At 39.0% G+C, this 19,989-nt stretch overlaps 2 protein-coding genes across 3 annotated transcripts; one reads left to right on the forward strand and one right to left on the reverse strand.

The window, feature by feature from the left end:
• Window positions 1–1,069: 1,069 nt before the first annotated feature.
• On the reverse strand, window positions 1,070–12,267 carry rell2 (RELT like 2). 2 transcript variants are annotated; one of them, XM_057328745.1, is made up of 6 exons: window positions 12,157–12,267; window positions 7,420–7,639; window positions 5,834–5,896; window positions 3,618–3,681; window positions 3,242–3,418; window positions 1,070–3,089 (listed from the first exon to the last, which is right to left on the reverse strand). In XM_057328745.1, exons 2-6 carry the CDS (start codon window positions 7,610–7,612, stop codon window positions 2,456–2,458), a joined length of 1,131 nt encoding a protein of 376 aa, XP_057184728.1. In that variant the 5' UTR covers window positions 7,613–7,639; window positions 12,157–12,267; the 3' UTR covers window positions 1,070–2,455. The 2 variants fall into 2 exon arrangements, with proteins under 2 accessions (XP_057184728.1, XP_057184727.1); XM_057328744.1 differs by lacking the exon at window positions 12,157–12,267 and having other exon boundaries at window positions 7,420–7,977.
• Window positions 12,268–12,865: 598 nt separating this feature from the next.
• hdac3 (histone deacetylase 3) lies at window positions 12,866–19,841 on the forward strand. Its single transcript, XM_057328777.1, has 15 exons — window positions 12,866–13,076; window positions 13,552–13,634; window positions 13,724–13,866; window positions 14,226–14,307; window positions 14,528–14,584; window positions 15,303–15,358; window positions 16,550–16,683; window positions 16,896–16,976; window positions 17,081–17,154; window positions 17,421–17,485; window positions 17,595–17,684; window positions 17,827–17,885; window positions 18,669–18,748; window positions 19,104–19,261; window positions 19,408–19,841. Exons 1-15 carry the CDS (start codon window positions 13,022–13,024, stop codon window positions 19,475–19,477), a joined length of 1,287 nt encoding a protein of 428 aa, XP_057184760.1. The 5' UTR covers window positions 12,866–13,021; the 3' UTR covers window positions 19,478–19,841.
• Window positions 19,842–19,989: the final 148 nt, after the last annotated feature.

Below are 19,989 nucleotides of genomic sequence, written 5' to 3' on the forward strand. Positions count from 1 at the left end.
CATTAAACTTTCGATATTTGTGAATTTAGGGACCATTTCTAAAGATACATACACATTAAAATACCTTTTTCCAACTTCAAAAGCATTTAAAGGAAATGATTTATAGCCACAAGACTAACTGTAGCCTACAGTGTTCATGTGTGTGTCAGATATAATGCACACCTTTTATATTTATTATAATAAACCGTTAAATCAAATGCAAATATTCCTATGTGTTTCACTGTTGTATGGGCTCATACATAAATATACAAATTTTAAAGCTCAATAGCATTTAAAGGGAATGACTTCCCTGACTAACTGTAAAATGTTCATGTGTGTGTCAGACAGAATGCACACCTTTTAGATTATTGATATGTATTCAAATAAACCGTCAAATCACATGCAAACATTCCTATGTGTATAATGGTCTCATACATTTATTTATTTATTTATTCATTTATTTATTAGATATTATTTATTATAATGATCTTGCTTGGTCTATAAACACCAAGCACTGTGCTGCGTTTTACCTTTCTGTGTTTTTCTTATTTGTTCCTGTAAAGTTGCTTTATGCACATTGTGAAAAGCGCTATATAAATAAAATTGACTTGAATACACAAATATACCATTATTTAAAGCTCAATAGCAATACGTATAGGAATATGTGCATATGATTTGATGGTTTATTTTAATACTCAATAATCTAAAAGTTGTGTATAATAGCTGACACATACATGAACACTGTACAGTTAGTTTTGTGGCTATAAATCATTCCCTTTAAATGCTTTTGAAGTTGGAAAAATGTATTTTAATGTGTATGTAACTTTAGAGATGGTCCCTAAATTTACGAATATCGAAAGTTTAATGTCAAACCAATTTTACACCAGTGAAACGCGGCAATGAACGTGCTTGCTGAACGTGAACATGGTTTATATGCGCCACGCGCTCGTGTGTAAACACATTAAGACAATTTATAATATAATCTAAAATAAAACAGTATATTAATGTTCCTGTAGGAGCTTGTTCTGTTGACAGACAGAGGCTTCAATTCCGCGAGTAGGCTACAGTTTGCAAAACTGTGCGAACGGATTGCGAAAGCGTGGGCACAGATTTCAAAAACTGAGGGGACGGTTTACAAAACCGAGAGCACGGATTGTAAACTCGTGGGTACAGTTTATTAATCCGAGAGCACGGTTTTGTAAACTGTGGGAACAGTTTTAGAATCTGTGAGTATGGATTTTTAAACTGAGGGAACGAATTACAAAACTGTGGCCACGGATTTGCGGGTCTTGTTTTTTTTTCTCCGAGGGGTGATCAGACGGGCTCCGTAAGTATTTCTTATGTCTATGAAAAAAAATTCTTATGTCTATGATTTTAACCACCAGACCGGAAACACCCACACTTTTCACATCAATCAATTCAATGTTTTTATTCAACTTTATTTATATAGCGCTTTTCACAATTTTCATTTTTACATACATCATAATAAAAAATAAAATAAAAATAATACTAGGGAAAAAATGAAGAGAATATACGGTATTAAGAAACATGGTATTATTGCAAGTTGTTCTCTATGCAATGCACACTGATGTCAGTGGATTGTCAGAAACTATAAATTATTCAATCAAAGTATATTTAATTTAAGTATATTATTATTTTAAATATTGTTATCAGGACTGGGAGCCTGAAATTACAATATACCAGATCAATTTGCAATACCAAAATGTGCAGAAAGAATATATTTGTTAAAATATGTTAACGTGCATGTGTGTTGTTAAACGCAAGTTGTTTATATTTATGGATTCAACTAAATCAGCAGTCTCCCGATGAGTAACGGTGGCAAGGAAACCAAAACTCCACTAGATGCAGTGTATGTGTATAAGAGTGGAGAAAAAAAACCTTGGGAGAGGCCGGACTCAACCAGGAGAGCCAGTTCTCCTCTGGCATATTAAAAAAGAACTTCTGCAACTACAGAGAGAATAATTACTGTAAACAATCAATCAATAAGAATCCCATTCCAAGATGAGCGCAAACATTTCTTTAATAACTTACATTTCTCTGAAACGTTTTCACTTGAGGAAGTCCTAAAGCCAAGATAATATGACACAAGTATAGTTTAAATAGCTCGTATTTACTAAATATTGTATTCGAGGGACATTTTACGCATTATAATCACCCAGTGAAGTTGCTTTGGAAAGGTTTTTCAACAGCCAAATTGTCAGTATAATGTTTTAGCATTTGATTATTGTTATGGGCCTATAATCTGCCTCAAAATGAATGAAAATTCAATGAAAATGGCTGTTTAAATAGGACTCACTTGAAATGACTGAATGCTTGGAGGCGGAAACTGTGTTTCTTACGTCACAACAAGCGCATAGAACTTTTATGCAGTTGTTTATTGGTCAAAGGTTATTTATTGGTTATTTATTCTCAATAAATAAGTCTGTGCTGTGCTGGTTGGTCAATGATGCTGTTGTCATACCCGCTGGTTGTCTATATTCTCCTGACTGACTTTGTCAGTTTTGATATTATCATTTGGCACATTATTATCTTCTCTGTCCTCAGCAGTGACTGCGGATGTGATGACAGTCTCCTCTTCAGTCCGAACCACAGAAAATCTTGCGCAACCACTGGGTCCTCCGGTGGCCATTGTATCTAATTTGTCTTGTGAAATCACACTGTCAGCTCTGTCTTCCTCTGGGCTGCTCTCATGAACAGTCACCTGTAAGTTATGAGCCGATTCTTTATTTGAGTTTTTGTCTAAAGCTGTCTCAGATGCGACGGGTGAGCTCGACAGATGTTCAGCTGTGGTTTGTCCTTTTTTGTCCACCACAAGCCCTTCTGCCGCTTTAGTGGCCACTGGATTAATTCCCTTGTAGAAGGTCAGCAGTGGGATGCTTTTCTTCCGCTTGCCTGCGTTTGGAAGCTTGCCATTGGTTGTTCCAGTGTCTTTGAACATGTTGCGGATGTTGTATTCCTCCTGAGGTTTTTTCCAGGTATCTTTCATTCCTGAGAGCGTCGTGTCATTCGACACATCTCCTGGTTTAAGGGTGGGCAGATTGATGGAACCTTGAAGGCTGCTTTTTTTCTCCATGTGGGTGACCCGAAACCTGTGAGTTTAAAAAAGAATACTGTAACGCTGCTCTTACACTGCGGATTATTGAAAGTTGGGTTGTAATTTTCTTACATTATTGTTTGGGGTTTATTATCACGGAAGAAAGAAATATAAAAAAAGAATATAGCATATTACTGTAGGTCGTACCTGCCCACAGAAAATACAGTCTGTTCTTGTCGGGTTTTGCTTCTAGCCACACGGCTTCTGCGTCGTGTTTTTAATAAATGTCCTTGCATACAGTGAGCACAAGAGCTGATTTCACCTCCCAGATGAACTGTATGATGGTGAAGGGGAAGGCCGCCTATACTGTCCTTGTGATGTAACCTGGTTAGAAAGAATACAGCGTAGAAGAATAAAAGATGATATTTACGCATTCACATGCCTTTGCTACATGAATGAGTAGGGTCAATTTATTGTCGCAATCATAATGGTTTGTTATTTTATTTCCTCTTTTAGCGTGAGATAAAAACATAACCACTGGTGTGTAACCGCAAATTGTACATTCAATAGGGTTTAACTGTACCGTGGGTCGTGATGTTCACAAACATTCTGGCCGCCCAGCATATCTTTAAAGGCCTCCATATTGGCTAGAACACAAAAACAAGAAAGTTGTCGTCAATTATTTCTTAGATTAGATGCAATTATATGCCCAATTGTGGTTGAATTCATTCAGACATTAAAATAGTTCATTTTGGATGTTTAAATGCACAGTATGTCATTTTTGCTGCTATACGCTTTCAAAAGAAAGGTCGAAATTCTGTCACTGAAAAAGAAAAGTACAAGTAGAATCTGTAGAACGTACTATTAAGAATGCATAATAGTACCTTAAAGGTATATATTAGTACCAAATACACATTTCTGTATGTAAAGGGTACCGTCCCAGTGACAGCTTTTCTATTTTTTTCTTAGTGTATAGAGCTCACAAACTTAGCCCGATGTTGAAGCGTGGAATGATGATGGGAGTTGTAGTCTTCACTTTTCAATTCAATTTAAATCAATTTAACCAGACTCACCAATCATGTTCAGGGATGGCATCCAGTTCTATAACCGGTATAACGTAAGCCAGCAAGTACAATCATATCACTCCCATCCTCAAATCCCTTCATTGGCTTCCTGTCTCTTACAGGATTCAGTACAAGGTTTCTCTCCTCACTCATCAGTGTATCTATGGTGACGCCCTCCCTATCTCAAGGAACTTCTCACTCCACAAACCTCAACACGTAGCCTCCGCTCTGCCTCAGCGCATCTCCTCAAACCAACCAGGACCAAGCTTCGTACCATGGGCGATCGGGCCTTTTGCCCAGCTGCTCCCAATCTGTGGCATGCTCTCCCTGACCATCTTGAGGACACCACGGTCACTGGGTGCCAGTGTTGGGTGTAACTAGATACTAAGTAATTAGTTACTGTAATTTAATTACTTTTCCTTTGAAAAAGTAAAGTAAGGGATTACTCAGATTTTTCTGTAATTTAATTACACATTTAATTACTTCTGATGTAATTACTAAATAATGTATTTTATATTCAATAGTGGAAATGACATCAAAATTCTAAGTCTAACTTGAAAATGAATCCTTCTCACATTTGTAATACTTTGGTCAGTCAATAAGAATAATTTATGTAGTTATTTATTATTTATTTGAATTAACTACATAAGCTGTTTCATGGCTATCCTTGAATCAATTCTAATCAAGGTTGATGTAGGTGTCACGGTCCTACCTTCTTGTTTATGAATTCCTAGTCGTGTGGTGGGATCGGGACAGAGCCCTTAGGTTCTATGTGAGAAAGCCATGAGTTGTTTGTTTTGACATCTCATGTGTTTTCTCGTGTCTTGTCATTGGCCCCGCCCCTCTCGTTTCATGTATTGCTTCCCTGCCGTGTCTAATGTTTCTCACCTGCCCTGTGTCGTTATCCCTCTTTTGTCTTGCCCTATATAATATCCTCATGTTTCATTGTCTTGTTGCTCAGTCATTGTATTCAGTCTGTTTTGCGTTCTGTGTCTTTGATGTAGCCTGTGTTTGCCAGTATTGCCTGTTCCTGTTGTGCTGTTTCGTCGGTCTTAGTAAGTGTTCAGTTTAGTTAACCGTGTCAAGTGTTGTTTAGTTCAGTTTAGTGTCAGTTAGTCTTCGTCCTGTTCATTATCCTGTTTGTGCTGTGATACCCCATCATGGGTCTTTGTTTTTGTTTCTTTGTTTAATAAAATCTGTTTGTTAACCCCTTCATCCCTGCTGTCTGCGCTTGGGTTCTTCCTCACACCCGTGACAGTAGGATATAGAAAGTAATTAGTAATAATAAATTAAATACCTTTTTGGAGAGATTAATTTGTACAGTAATCTAATTACACTATTGAATGTCATTAGTAACTAGTAATTAATTACTTTATCAGAGTAACTTACCCAACACTGGTGGGTGCTTTCAAAGGTGGCCTTAAAACCTACCTTTTGAGACAAGCTTTTAATTGATTTGAACTTATTGTTTCTTTTGCTTCTTTTGTTTTTAATTTGTAGCACTTTGGGATTCTTGTTCATATAAAGTGTGTTATAAATAAAAATAATAATTATTAGTAGTAGAAGTACTTCTCATTGTTCAAACGTTTGGGATATGTAAGTACACAAGTGAATAAAATATATGACACTGTGCTAGTGGTCTTTGGATATTTTAATACAAAAGATCTTACATATTGTGTGCCTTTAACAACACAGCTGAGGAAAACACGAGAACAAAGAAACAAAAGATCTTTACCTTCATTCTCAATGATGCATTTCAGAATTTGTTCAACAGTGTCTTGACTGTCATCTGATTCATCTGCAGAAACAAATAGCAGTTTTACATTTTACACAATGTATTTTTAAATGCTATATTTATAATGTATTTAAAAATCTTATTTTAAAGTAGATGATAATAAATTACAGAGAACCAAGACATTTTTTACCAAGTCTCAGTTCTGGTTCGAAGACTAAAGAAAGGCACAGGGGATTGAATGACAAAAGTTGGCTAAATAATGACCTCATTTTTACTTAAAGGGGCGAACAAACCCTGCAAAAACATAAGATGATAAGGGTTCTTCACAGAACCATTTTTGGAACGTTTCAGTCAAGGGTTCTTAAAAGATCAATTACAGAATCTGTAGAAGAGTCTTGTGTGAAACAAGAAAAAGGTTGTTCATGGAACCATTCAGCCAAAAACTTGAACCCAAATGAACAATCAATTAGACATTTGAATCCAGGTTCATTGTCATTACTATGAGTGCTTACTGTAGTCAAACGTCAATCAGTTGTCAAGCTAAATGTATGAAATAAAAATGGTCTTCGACATGTAGTTGTGGTTCGTTAGCATATCTTTATTTTCATTTTTTGTAAAGTGGCTTTAGAACTATGGATATTTGGAATGGCACAATTGGATGTAAATAAATGTGAATGTTCATAATGAGATTAATCATTAATTTGGTACTACTTTTAAAAATGTATGTCATGATCACAGAATTTCAAAAGTAAATATTTTGTGATTTTAAGGTTCTACTTTGGTTTATATAGTGTCCAACAACAAGTTTACGTGCAGTCATGGCCTAATGGTTAGAGAGTGGGACTCGTGACCAGAAGGTTGCCGGTTGGATTCCCAGGGCCGGCGGGTAATGACTGAGGTGCCCTTGAGCAAGGCACCTGACCCCTACTTGCTCCCCGGGCGCTGCAGTGATAGCTGCCCACTGCTCCGGGTGTACGTGTGTTCACTACTCTATGGATGGGTTAAATGCAGAGGTCCCATTTCGGGTATGGGTCACCATATATGACAAATGGGTCACTTTCACTTTACATAAAACACTTTCACTTTCAGTTATTATTACCTCAATTCTTGACTGACTCTCAAATGATTCGTTCGGTGATTCATCTGTCTAATCCCCTCCTTTCTGTCAGCCCACTCTGATCTGATTGGTCAGATGGTCTAGTCTGCTGTGATTTGTCTACCGCATGCAGTGTCGCAAATGGAACGTCGGCGGGCATTACACACACAAGTGACGCAAATCCAACCCGGAACTGAAATTAAAACGACAGACGACTCGTTCGCGTGATTCAGAGTCGACTCCTTTTTTCTCAAGCCAATAACTGTTTGTTATTTGTTCACGCTTTACAACTCGGCAGACTGCTTACATTACACACCACATGAAATGTCATTTTAAGAGAATTGTAATAGTTACTCTTTAAGAATTGTTGTATAGTCCTACAGAATTAGCACTTTACTCAAACATTCTGTCAGAGTTCATTGGTCATTTATGCTTAAACAAGCAAACACTTTATAAAAGCACACATATGTTTGTAGAACAAATGACTTGCCATCTTTTTCTTCGCCAAGTTTGTCCTCACAGCCGTCTTCATCATCCTCCAGTTCACACCTGTAACCCTTCTCCTTCAACAAATGACAGATCAGGAAGCCCAAAAGGCCGGTCATGAAGAAGAAAAAGACCAGGATAAAGATGATGTATGTTGGCGGGGGTTCACCCACACTAGATGTCTCGTGGTCTGGCATCTCCCGTCAGCTTTCGCACTCGGCAGTCTGCACGGAGAGCGTGAAAGAAAGTCCGCAGTCACATTTCTGCATGACACACACTCTCCAGTAATGCAGATCTGCTCTTTTGTCACATCATCTGACTCTTTTGGTTGACTGAGATAATCAGCCAATCGGCTCCTTCAGGGCATACTTCATGCTAAAACGTACCTTTATCTTTACATCCAGGCATGTGATAAGAGAATTTTGGCCCACACCCTCTATTTTCACTCTGATAAATGAGCAAAACTAAAACACGCTGTAGCCTTCCACAGAGCCAAAAAACACTCTGTTCTTGATGGATCTCTGATTTGGATTAATTGTAATGAGGATACAGATATCCCGAGTGTGAGCTTTGAAGTCTATTTCTGTCTGTGATAAAAGTCAAAGTCTGCTTTATTGTCAATTCTGCCACATGTGCAGTACATACATATAGATGATGGAAATTGCGTTACTCTCAGAGCCATGGTGCATACAAAAAAAAAGATATAATATACAGTATATATACTGTAAAAAAGATACACATAAATACTGATTATTATATATAAATGTAAAATGCAACTTTACAAGCAGGGATATTTCAAAAAAGAAAAAGAAGATAGGTAAAGGCAGATAGAGTGCAAACCAGTGAAATATACAACAGTGCAGATGTGAGGTAGTGCAAAGAGCTTATTAGTCTGTTTAAAGGCTTTGTTTAACTCTGTCAGAAGAGGTAGTTGAAGAGGGGCAGACCGATGCTGAATGAGGTACCGGACAGAACATCATTTAACATGTTAATAACTGGTTTGTGTTCAAGCAGCACACAGAGAAGTCTTGGCTGGTAGTCTGGCCTGAGGTCTATTAAAATTGAACTAATCAATTCTTTATGATTTTGGATAAGCTTACAATGTGTAACCCTTATATATATATATATATAAAGAGAGAGAGAGAGAGAGAGAGAGAGAGAGAGAGAGAGATAGAGAAGCTAAGAGAGTATCTCTCTGCGGCATGAGTCAGCTTTCTCATGACCTGTCCTCTAACATTCTCATCCTCAGATCACTGAAACATCACACTATCGATCAATGTATTTTAGCTTAGAGGCCCGTTTTCGTCCCAGACTAAAATAAATGCGTGACCTGTCTTAACTCAATATAACTTGCCCAGAAATATCTTAAAATATATCAGTGCTATTGTTTTGTCTCGAGATGCACAGCAGTAATGTATTCTTCTAAGGCATCTTTATAAAAGCGACATAAATATCTTAATTCAACTAAGGCATAGTCCTGGCTTAAGCTAAGACGTGTCTGTGAAACCAGGCCATAGTGTGTTAATAGTTTTACATTAGATTTAATTGTGTCACGATTTGCGTGGAGAGAAGAACCCAAGTGCAGGCAGGCGGTGGTGAAGGGGTTAACAAGATTTTTATTGACAAAGAAAACAAAAACACCCTCGAGGGGGAAAACAAAACTAATATATATATATATATATAAAACAAAAGACTTCCCACGTGGGGGCAAAACGTAAAACAAGAACAGCAAAAACTAAACTAAAGAACACGACCAAACGTCTTACACAAAACACGGCAGGGTAAAACACAAAACTCACAGTCCACGGACAAGGCAAGGAACAAGAACACGGGAAGACACAGCGAACTCAAATGAACTCAAACAAAAATGGGTACACAGGTACACTGAACGCAATGCACGAGCAACAAGACAATGAAACATGGGGGCATTTTAAAGGGTGACAAACAAAGAAAGATAACGAGGGGCAGGTGAAAAACATAAGACACGGCAGGGAGGCAATGCGGAAAACGAGAGGGGCGAGGCCAATGACAGGACACGAGAAAGCACATGGAATGTCAAAAGATCTCACACAAAACATAAGGCTTTGTCACGACTTTCACAAGACCAAGAAAACCATGACAAGATAAGGCAGAGTCGTGACAGAAACCCCCCTTTAATGAGCACCTCCAGGTGCTCACCAAGGGGTAGACTGACGTGATAAGACAGACTGGGTGACAGACAAGATCCAAACACACATTGACAACATAACTAAGGGCAAACATGACACAATGACCACATGGTTGGGGTGAGACAATAAAAATAACAAACATGGAAGGGGGGGTGGGACAAGACAAGGGTTCATAAGGAGAAGTCCAACAGGACTGGATGCCGGCTGGGATGCCGGACTGGACGTCGGCTGCACCGGACTGCACACTGGACTGGACGCCGGCTGCTGCACCGGACTGGACGCCGGCTGGATCACCGGCTGGATAACTGGCTGGGACGCCGGCTGCTGCACCGGCTGGGACGCTGGCTGGATCGCCGGCTGCACCGGACTGGATGCCGGACTGGATGCCGGCTGGGACGCCGGACTGGACATGGACTAGACGCCAGCTGCACCAGACTGCACACTGGACTGGACATCGGCTGCTGCACCGGACTGGACTCCGGCTGCACCGGCTTGGACGCTCCTCCATGATGCCTCTCCCTCCTTCTCCGCACCACCGGGTCCGTTGCCAACTTTGGCGGAACCGTGGGGACTGGGGGGAGTTCCGCGTCGGAGGAGACAGCAGACGTCGTCCCAGAATCTCTCCTCCCCCACTTGCCACGGGCACCGTCAGGAGAAACAGGGACCGTGGAGCTCAAACCAGAGGGTACTGAGTCCCCCTGGGTAGCGATAGCCAGGACGAGGCCCTCTGGGGCGATCGACCGCGGGGCGGAAGTTCCGAGTGGGACCTCACCCCCAGGATCGTCCCGGTTGGCCACGTACCTGACCATGTCCGCAAACCCTAGGGGAGCCAGCAGCCTCTTCTCCGACGGAGTGAGATGCCGAGTGAGGCAGCAGTTGAAAATCGTTTTCAACTCCGCCTCGCCAAACTCGGTCACCTCCGCCACCGCCGAGAATGCCCTGGCGAACTCCTGGTTCCCGTAATTCCCCTGACGGAATCCTAGCAGCAAGTGGGCTTGGCAAGAACATGGGGACGACGCTGTGTCGTCCATGGTTGCTGCCTGCTGGGTTCTGTTGGGCTCGTGCATTCTGTCACGAATAGCTTGGAAGGACCCAGTTGCAGGCAGGCGGGGTTGCAGGGGTTAACAAGACAGATTTTATTTAAACAAAGAAACACAAAACAAAGACCCACGATGGGGTATAACAGAATAGCAGGATAATAAACAGGATGAAGACTAACTGACACTAAACTGAGATAACAACACAAGACATAAACTAAACTGGACACTTACTAGACTCACGAAACAGCAGCAACTGGAACAGGCAATAACAGCAAGCATGGGAGGCAAACAAGAACAGGGGTACACTGAACGCAATGCACGAGCAACAAGACAATGAAACATGAGGGCATTTTAAAGGGTGACAAACAAAGGAAGATAACGAGGGGCAGGTGAAAAACATAAGACATGGCAGGGAGGCAATATGGGAAATGAGAGGGGCGGGGCCAATGAGAGGACACGAGAAAGCACATGGAATGTCAAAAGATAAACACCCAATGGCTTTCTCACACAAAACATAAGGCTTTGTCACGACTCTGCCACAAGACCAAGAAAACCATGACAAGATAAGGCAGAGTCGAGACATAATTGTATGCAGTTATTTCACATCTTATATATTTTAACCAAATGACACTGCCTGGACATATTACACTTGTACTGATCACACATGTGTATTACGCTCCATATTCTATTGTGTCGATAGTAAACATTTTGCTGTTGTTATATAGAGTTTAGTCAATTTGATTTGTGTATATACATTTATATTTATGTAAAGTGCCTTGAGCGTAAGTATTAGTAACTCAGTTGTTATAGGCTATAGGCTACAATGACCAACTGCTGAAAAAAATAAAAACCACTGAGAAAGTGTAATAGATTCAATGGTTATAATGGGAATTGCATTGCTTTGGGTCTCTGTGCTGAGTTCTATTGGTGGGATCTTGCGAATAACAACCAAGAATATTAAATCCTTTTGGAATAAGACCCAAACATAAAAGAAATTTGTAATGTTCCATTGGTGAACAGCTGATTATTTATGATGGTACTTGTAATGGAAACCATAGAAAAGCATTGTGCCTTCAACTTTGGGAAAGAAACGCGGATAAACGCGTCCTGCTGATCAAAGTAATGTAATGCTGGGTTCACACCAAACGCGAACAATCGCGTTCCCCGCTCTTTATTACTAGCGGGAAAAGTTCGTTATTTGCGCGGAAGAGGAGATTGACGCGCCTGCCGCGAGTTCGCGTCTTTGCCTTGACTTTGTATGTAATGTACTCGCGCAAACCGCTTAATTTCGCGTTCGGTGTGAACCCACTATTAGACGCTGTTTACAACTCAATACATCTATGGTTCTTTTTAGTTATCGTTTGTTTGCGGTGCATTCGTGTCATTGAAATACATCTCAAATTCTTAACAGTGTGCTATTTAAATGACCTTTAAAACTGAGAAAAAGTCATAGCCACACAAAAACCGGCAGTGTGATGCTTAAACACATGAATCACAAACAACAGAAAATTAATATTATTTTCAGGCACTCACCAAACGTTTGACATAATGTCTGCTGTACGAGATGCTGTGTTGATGTTATGATGCAATCGATGAGGACGAGGTGCAGAAACAGCTGCAGATAAACTCAAATGACAGGGGCTGCGCATTTAAAGGTAGATGACACATCAAAATGGTGTGTACTGTAGAGGAACAACACCAGAAAGATTCATCCGTCTGCAGCAGTTTCTGATAGATAGGCTAATTTGATAGTATGTTTTTTAGGATCTTCCATTGTATAATAATTCTTTTGCAGATAAAGGCAGAAACTGCAACAAATAAATCATGTCTGGAGATGAACACTATTCTCAAGGGATCTGAGCACATGCTTGATTATTTTTATTTCAAAAAGTGAATTTGTAAGACATGATGAAGTGCATGATCATTAAAGGTTTGTTAGCTAAATGCACAACTTCTGCAATCATAAACTTTCCCCCTGTGAAACAACATAAGGTAATTCCAATGTCAAAGCTTCTCATCATCCAACAAGAGCTGATCACCGGCTGTCAAGTGCAGTTGCATCTTTGCTTGATTTAAAATAATTAATCATTTGTAATATTTCAAATACGTTTCATTTTTAAGTATATTGTTAACTTCATAATCATAATAACAACAACAACAACACAGAAATGATCCACAAAACACTATATTGAGCGTAACTGTGATTATTGATCAATAGATGGCGCTGTGCACCGGAAGCAGTTGTACTGACGGAGGAGAAAGTGACGTGTTTTCCGGCAGTGTGATGAACATGGCTACGGCGAAGGGAAGAGAGTAAATAAATAAACAAACAAACACATTTTCTCTCACTGTGCCCTAAAAAAAGCGTTTATATTTAGTAGCTTAACAAACCGACAGCATGACGAACCGAACCGCGTATTTCTATGATCCAGACGTGGGGAACTTTCATTACGGTGAGATTCTGATGTGTCTGTTAGCAGTGGTGGCTAATCAACAATCCGTTATAACGTGCAGTGTTTACTTTCACGAATGAGTTGACGTAATCATATTTATGTGCACATGTGTGCGCTGTGCTGTGCAGTTGTTGTTGCTTTGCGTTTTCATTACAAATGAAAATGAATCGAAAATGTCCAGAAACTACAGCATGCATGACACGTGTGTGCAAACTCAATGTTTATTATTGATATAAACTTGCTAAAAGTGATAACTCTTGAAGCTCTTATGACTGTTATATAGAATAATCCAAATATAGATTTTTCAGTTCAGCGTGATTTTGAATGTGATGTATAATATCTATAATGACAGTAAATCATTTATAATATATCGAATTTTTTATAACTTGAACAGTAGTTGCGGATGGAGTTTCATAGAGCCCTGACGCAGTGTATGAGGTTTACAGAAAGGACGTGTTCTTTCTCTTCCCTCCAGGTGCTGGACACCCAATGAAACCTCACCGCTTGTCTCTCACACACAGTCTCGTGCTGCATTATGGACTCTATAAGAAGATGATGGTACGATCTGCTCAACACTGGTTGTGTTGGTTGCCGTCTGTGGTGCAGTTTTTCTCTTGACATGGTAATGAACAGAGCTCTCCGTGCAGGTTTTTAAACCGTACAAGGCGTCTCAGCATGACATGTGCAGGTTTCACTCGGAAGACTACATCGACTTTCTGCAGAAGGTCAGCCCGAACAACATGCAGGGCTTCACCAAGAGTCTCAACACCTTCAACGTAGGAGACGACTGGTAAGTCTGTGTAGTTTCTGTGCATTTTAGCCGTTATAGAGACATTGAGCACGATTAGACAATACACGCAGTGCTGGAAATGGCAGAGGTTCACTGGGGGTCTCTGGTTGGGGACGTTTTTAGTACACAACCATAGATACAAAAAATGTCACTCTATTTAGGTATTGAAATGTGCATATGATTTGGAGGTTAATTCATGAATTATAGATGGGAATCCCCTTCCCCCTCATTTCCAGAGCTGAAAGTACATGCTGCATTATAGGACTTGCCTAAAGGATCTGTCATCTTTATTGACACCTCGTTTTAAATTGACTTTCAGTTTCTTCAATTCTATCTGTTCTGTATGTGTGCGTCTTTAGCCCTGTTTTTCCAGGTTTGTTTGAGTTTTGTTCGCGATACACAGGTGCCTCCTTGCAAGGAGCGACTCAGTTAAACCACAAGGTGAGATGGTGGAGATTCTTTGTGTTTTGACATTGGTAAATTATGCAGTAACCGAAAAGAAGAACAGAAACAGCAAAGCAGATTGAAGGCAAATGCTTATGACCAGCGTTCCAAACACACATAACCTTCATAGACCTTCATAGCGCTCGTCTGGTTCGTGTGTGTGAACATCTGGATTGTTTTTGATTTGGTCTAATAACCTCCCGTGTTCGTGATATAGATATGTGACATTGCCATAAACTGGGCCGGAGGTTTACATCACGCGAAAAAATTTGAGGTAAGCATTGCATCACTCTGATAATGTCATATTTTAATATAAAAACATGTGCATTTGCATAGGCACATGGGTCAAAGACGAAAAAGGGTTCAAGCATAAAAACAATAAGTGTCGTACTGCTTTAAATTGTTGTTGTTCAAAAAGAAAAGGAAAAAGTTTTCTGTTTAATTGAATTGTATTTTTTGTTTTGTTTTTCTGAGCAAAAAATAAATATTATAGGTTTTCCCCTGATTTACAGAAGACGCCCACTAAAATGTCATTCAGTGTAACAATCTTGTCAGGTGTATTTACAACACAAATCAATTTATTGATTACACTTTCACCCCAAATGCTAATTAGTTGTAATTATTTAACATTTTTTAAAATTGCCACTATCCTATCCTATAGGTAGCTAATTTAAAGCACAATCAAATGTTTTATATATTTTAATATGTACAAGTCAGAATAAGCATGTGGTTTGAATTGGTACATAAATATAAAGTGTTACACTGAATGACAATCAAATTTTGATATTTTATTCTCCCAAAACTTAGTTGAAACCATAAAGTAGACATTTGACTTACATTTAATGTGCTTTCTATGCATCACTTTTGTAAATGTCTTTTGATGGGGACATCTTCACGTCTTTGTCCCATATACATTTCAAAAGCATTTTTGAATCACTTTAGATGTCCCAGCATGTTTGGACCTATCCACATGAATGGCTTTCTGTTTTCAGGCATCTGGCTTTTGCTATGTGAACGACATCGTCATCAGTATTCTTGAACTGCTAAAGTAAGTAAAATCACTTTACTGTAGACACCGTTACTGGTGGCTTGTGTTTTTACTCTTCACTTACATTTAAAGCTCAAAATGACATTATACTGACATACACTACTGTTAACAAGTCACATGATCATTTATATGTTTTTGCACTTTGTAGAAAAACAACAATTCATATGTATATTTACAAAAAGTGGCAAATGGAATGACTGTGACCAGAATAAATGATGTGAAGTGATCCCTGTTATTAGCGCAAGTTTCACTTGATATTTTGAGTTTGAAAATAGAGACGATCCAAGTGTTTATACAAGATGTCGAATCGGTCACTCAAAACTTACTCATGGACATTTATTAACCGGTGAAGAACCAACAATATGTCAGTTTTGTAAAATTCCATTGACTGTGAAACATATTCTGTTGGAATGTCCTGGGGCCGCTTGCATAAACTGCTTAGACTAGTCTTAGAAGTTAGTCATCAGATGTTTTTCTTCAAGCCAGTTCCATACAAAGGTAGATTGGGCTAATTGAAATGTGAAAAGAAAGACTGATTAGTCCAAACTAATTGCTAGTCAGCGAGACTAGCGGTTAAGACACAGTCTTAACTTAGCGGCTAAGTTTATGCAGCTGGCCCCTGGTTTAAATGATACAAGACAACGTTTTTATTCAGAGATTACATTAACGGACAGTTTTAAAAAGACTTCTCCTGGCAGGATCTTGTTATTTTTAAATAAAATAACTTTTATGAATACTATTTTTTTTTTAAGTACAGCTATTGTAGATAATAACCTTTGTTTGTAATGTTTGATTGTATCATGAATAAGTTTGCCATTAGTTTGCTTTTAGTGCTGATATGGCATTAAAAACAAATAAATAATAACAATAATCCACATTGTGGAATAATATTAAACTCGTTAAAATGATAATATAACACATATGTAACGCTGGGAATTATCTTGACATTTAATCCCAAATAAAGGAAAAGGATGTTATATTTGATCACGTAGTCAGGCTTTGTGTCGAATTTGCAGAAATGTCATTTTATCGAGCAGTTTCTTGACATTTTCACATTTGTTAATATGTGCTCATAAAAGGTAACATATGTAGAATTAACGTTACTTTTCGATTGTCGCAAAGGTGTTTTTAATCCGCTGCCTTTCGATCACTGAAATGTGTGTATTATTTCTGTCTCTGTGTCTCTGACAGATATCATCCACGTGTGCTCTACATTGACATTGACATTCATCATGGTGATGGTGTGCAGGAGGCGTTTTATCTCACAGACAGGGTCATGACCGTATCCTTCCACAAATATGGGAACTATTTTTTCCCAGGAACAGGTGTGTTCTATTTCTCTGTCTGTAGTCATTTCTCCGTGTCTGTGCGGTTGTTCTGATGGGTAGAGATGCATTCAGGGTCTGGCCGTTCATGTTAAATGAAACTGAAAGAAAAACCTATTCTTGACTAAATCGCGGACTACTATTAAAAGAAACCTTATAAAAGATTAATAAGGGTGTACGGTTCTGTACAGTAAAGTGTTGTTTGTGTTAAGGTGATATGTATGAGGTGGGGGCAGAGAGCGGCCGCTACTACTGTCTGAATGTCCCGCTGCGGGATGGGATTGATGATCAGAGTGAGTTTATGATCTGAAAACACTCAAATGTTATTCAGGTTGTTCTCGCAGGGAAATGTGTGTATCTGGTATCATCTGGTTCTGTTGGTCATTGTCATTCGTAGGCTACAGACAGTTGTTCCAGCCGGTTATCAAGCAAGTGGTGGATTTCTATCAGCCGACCTGCATCGTTCTTCAGGTCAGAGCGCATTCTCACAGCGAATCCCGAGCACCGTCTTAAAAGGATATTTCAGAGGCAAAACAACATGGCCAACATGATTTACTCACCCTCAAGGCATCCTAACTGAACATGACTTTCTTCTTGAAGAATAATGCAGTCGGGGTTGCGGTAGAATGGGGGTGAACATTTTGTTTGTTTTGCCTCTGAAATATCCCTTTAATTCTCACGGGCGAATCACAAAGTTGCATTGGTCTTGTTGCTCATCTCTGTGTTTTTGTCTGCAGTGTGGTGCCGATTCATTGGGCTGCGACAGATTAGGATGCTTCAATCTGAGCATACGAGGACACGGGTAAGAGTTCTCTCACATGTCTTCTCATTCACATACACAGACTTGACCTCTTTGAGAGTTGTGCTAGTAAACCAAGTATAACGTCTGATGATCTGTTCATATATTTTAGAGAATGTGTGGAGTTTGTAAAGGGCTTCAAGATCCCTCTGCTTGTGCTTGGAGGAGGAGGATACACCGTGAGAAACGTTGCTCGATGTTGGTGTGTTCATTATTATTGCTCTTGAATCATCTAAACGGGAGTCCATGATGTTATTCTGTCATGCTGCTTTCACAGTATTTGTGGGATTGAATTCCTGTTCTGTGAGACAGTTTCATGACATGGTGTCTTTGATTTGTTTTAGGACGTATGAAACGTCGTTGCTACTTGACGAATCCATTAGTGATGAGCTGCCATATAGTGGTAAGAGACAGAAATACACCCTCAAAGAATCACTTTTAAAGCGGACTTGCATTTTTCAGCCAAATCAAATTGGCTTTACAGGCCATTTGATCTTCTAGTAAAAAAAGTCTTATAATTTCATTTGATAAATTATGTGAAGTACAACTAGACTTTTTAAAGCAGTTTGATATCATTTAGGTTCAAATCAGAATCAGAAAGAGCTTTATTGCCAAGTGTGCTTGGACACACAAGGAATTTGTCTTAGTGACAGAAGCTTCCAGTGCACATACAGGTTAAAAAAGTGACAAGGCACAGGTAACAAACACGTAAAAAATAAATATGTGAGAGACAATACACAATTTGACAGAAAGGACAGTATTAGACAAAAGGACAATAGGCAGTATATTGGATGTACAGATGTGCTATATACAAATGATACTGTGTTCTATACAAGTTATGCAGGGGAATGTGGATAGCTGAATATGATATCAACAACATACAGTATGTAGAATACATTTTAATGACTAGTAAAGCCAATCTGATTTAATAAAAAAAACTTACTTCCAAAGCTTAAAATGTTCCAGCGTTGTATAATTGTATATGGTTCTGGTTTAATTACAATTCTGAGTTTAAGATTATAGATTTTTATTTGGGGGGCTCCACAAAGGGATGCACCCTACACAAGGGGGCCTTGCAAAAAAAAGTTTGTGAACCACTGCTTTAGGTTACAATGTTTTCAAATCTAAGCCACATTTCCTTGTCAAAGATGGGTTATTAAAGTCTCTGTATTTGTTCTCTTCACAGAATACTTTGAATATTTTGCCCCAGACTTTACACTTCATCCTGATGTCAGTACAAGGATAGAAAACCAAAATTCTAGACAAGTATGTGATATTTTTATATGATTTATCCATGTATGTGTTCGAATGTTTCTGCCTTTGTATGTACATACAGTATATAGTGGGGTGCAAAGCTCTTGTACTTTCAAAACGCATTGAAACTTTAGAAAATTGTACAGTGTGTTTCAGATAAATAATTGATATGGTTCAGTGGAGAGAAACGTTTGGCAGTATTTTGTCATTAGAATAGTATTTGCCAAATGTAATCCTCACCAGGGTTATATTTAATAATTCAATTCATAGTTATCAATGAATCAAATACATCAGTTTCGTGTTGATGTTGTTGCATGTAAGAATCTGCAGTATGGCAAATAATACTAAATGACTTTATGTCCTGTAGTATTTGGACCAGATTCGTCAAACCGTGTATGAGAACTTGAAGATGTTGAATCACGCCCCAAGTGTTCAGATCCACGACGTTCCCTCCGACCTGCTGAGCTATGAGCGACCAGACGAAGTTGATCCAGACGAGAGGGGATCTGAGGAAAACTTCTCCAGGTGACCGTCATTGCTATATAATCTTCATTTGGACAGTTTAAAGGTTTATTGTAGTAATGTTCGACGTATCATTCATGGGGATTCAAATCAGCAATCATTGACTAAATGAAATCATACCCTGAGCAACTGCTTGCGTTTCCTCACAGGCCTGAAGCTGCCAATGAGTTTTATGATGGTGACCATGATAACGATAAGGAAAGTGACGTGGAGATCTGAAGAAGCTCATCTGCAGTCTCTTGGGCGTTGGATCTTGTCGTGGTTTCTGAAGCCTGCCATAAGAAAAGCCATTCGCACGCAAAAGTGTAGTACTTGATTGCAGTGGGATGAGCGGGCGAAAGTCTTGCCTTTTACTTCACATGCTGTGTAAGTGTCTGGTTTGTGTTGTCTAGGAACTACATTGTCACGAGAACGTATTCTGTTTATCAAAGGGATACATCAGCTATAAGACAAACAGTAGGGAACGTCTGCTACACATAATACATCTGTATTCAACTTCAATTCAAAATCATGGGATAATGGCATTGTATTGAACTAGTACGCCTAATATCCAAGCCGACATTAATTACGAAATATTTTTGTCTTTTTTTTTTTTTTTCATTGTTTATAGAAAGTTTCTGTAATAAATTTGTTGAAAAAGACTTTGCTAATTCTTTAGAACTACAGCAACATGCACACATTGGGAACCCTGATGGGTTGGTTTTTCTGCCAAAAAACAAAACTAATATTTG

This window comes from Triplophysa rosa, unplaced genomic scaffold, assembly GCF_024868665.1.
Source record: "Triplophysa rosa unplaced genomic scaffold, Trosa_1v2 scaffold7_ERROPOS2016172, whole genome shotgun sequence".
Lineage (NCBI taxonomy): Eukaryota > Metazoa > Chordata > Actinopteri > Cypriniformes > Nemacheilidae > Triplophysa > Triplophysa rosa.

What these genes read in the sequence shown, in the direction of transcription:
- rell2 (XM_057328745.1), bottom strand. Translation starts at nt 7,612, where the DNA reads ATGCCAGACCACGAGACATCTAGTGTGGGTGAACCCCCGCCAACATAC. An exon ending in ACTTGGCGAAGAAAAAGATG is followed by an intron (nt 5,897 to 7,419) that starts GCAAGTCATTTG and finishes TTGTTTCTGCAG; the next exon opens with ATGAATCAGATGACAGTCAA. An exon ending in ACTGTATTTTCTGTGGGCAG is followed by an intron (nt 3,090 to 3,241) that starts GTACGACCTACA and finishes TTAAACTCACAG; the next exon opens with GTTTCGGGTCACCCACATGG.
- hdac3 (XM_057328777.1), top strand. Translation starts at nt 13,022, where the DNA reads ATGACGAACCGAACCGCGTATTTCTATGATCCAGACGTGGGGAACTTT. An exon ending in CTATTTTTTCCCAGGAACAG is followed by an intron (nt 16,684 to 16,895) that starts GTGTGTTCTATT and finishes GTTTGTGTTAAG; the next exon opens with GTGATATGTATGAGGTGGGG. An exon ending in CGACCTGCATCGTTCTTCAG is followed by an intron (nt 17,155 to 17,420) that starts GTCAGAGCGCAT and finishes TTTTGTCTGCAG; the next exon opens with TGTGGTGCCGATTCATTGGG.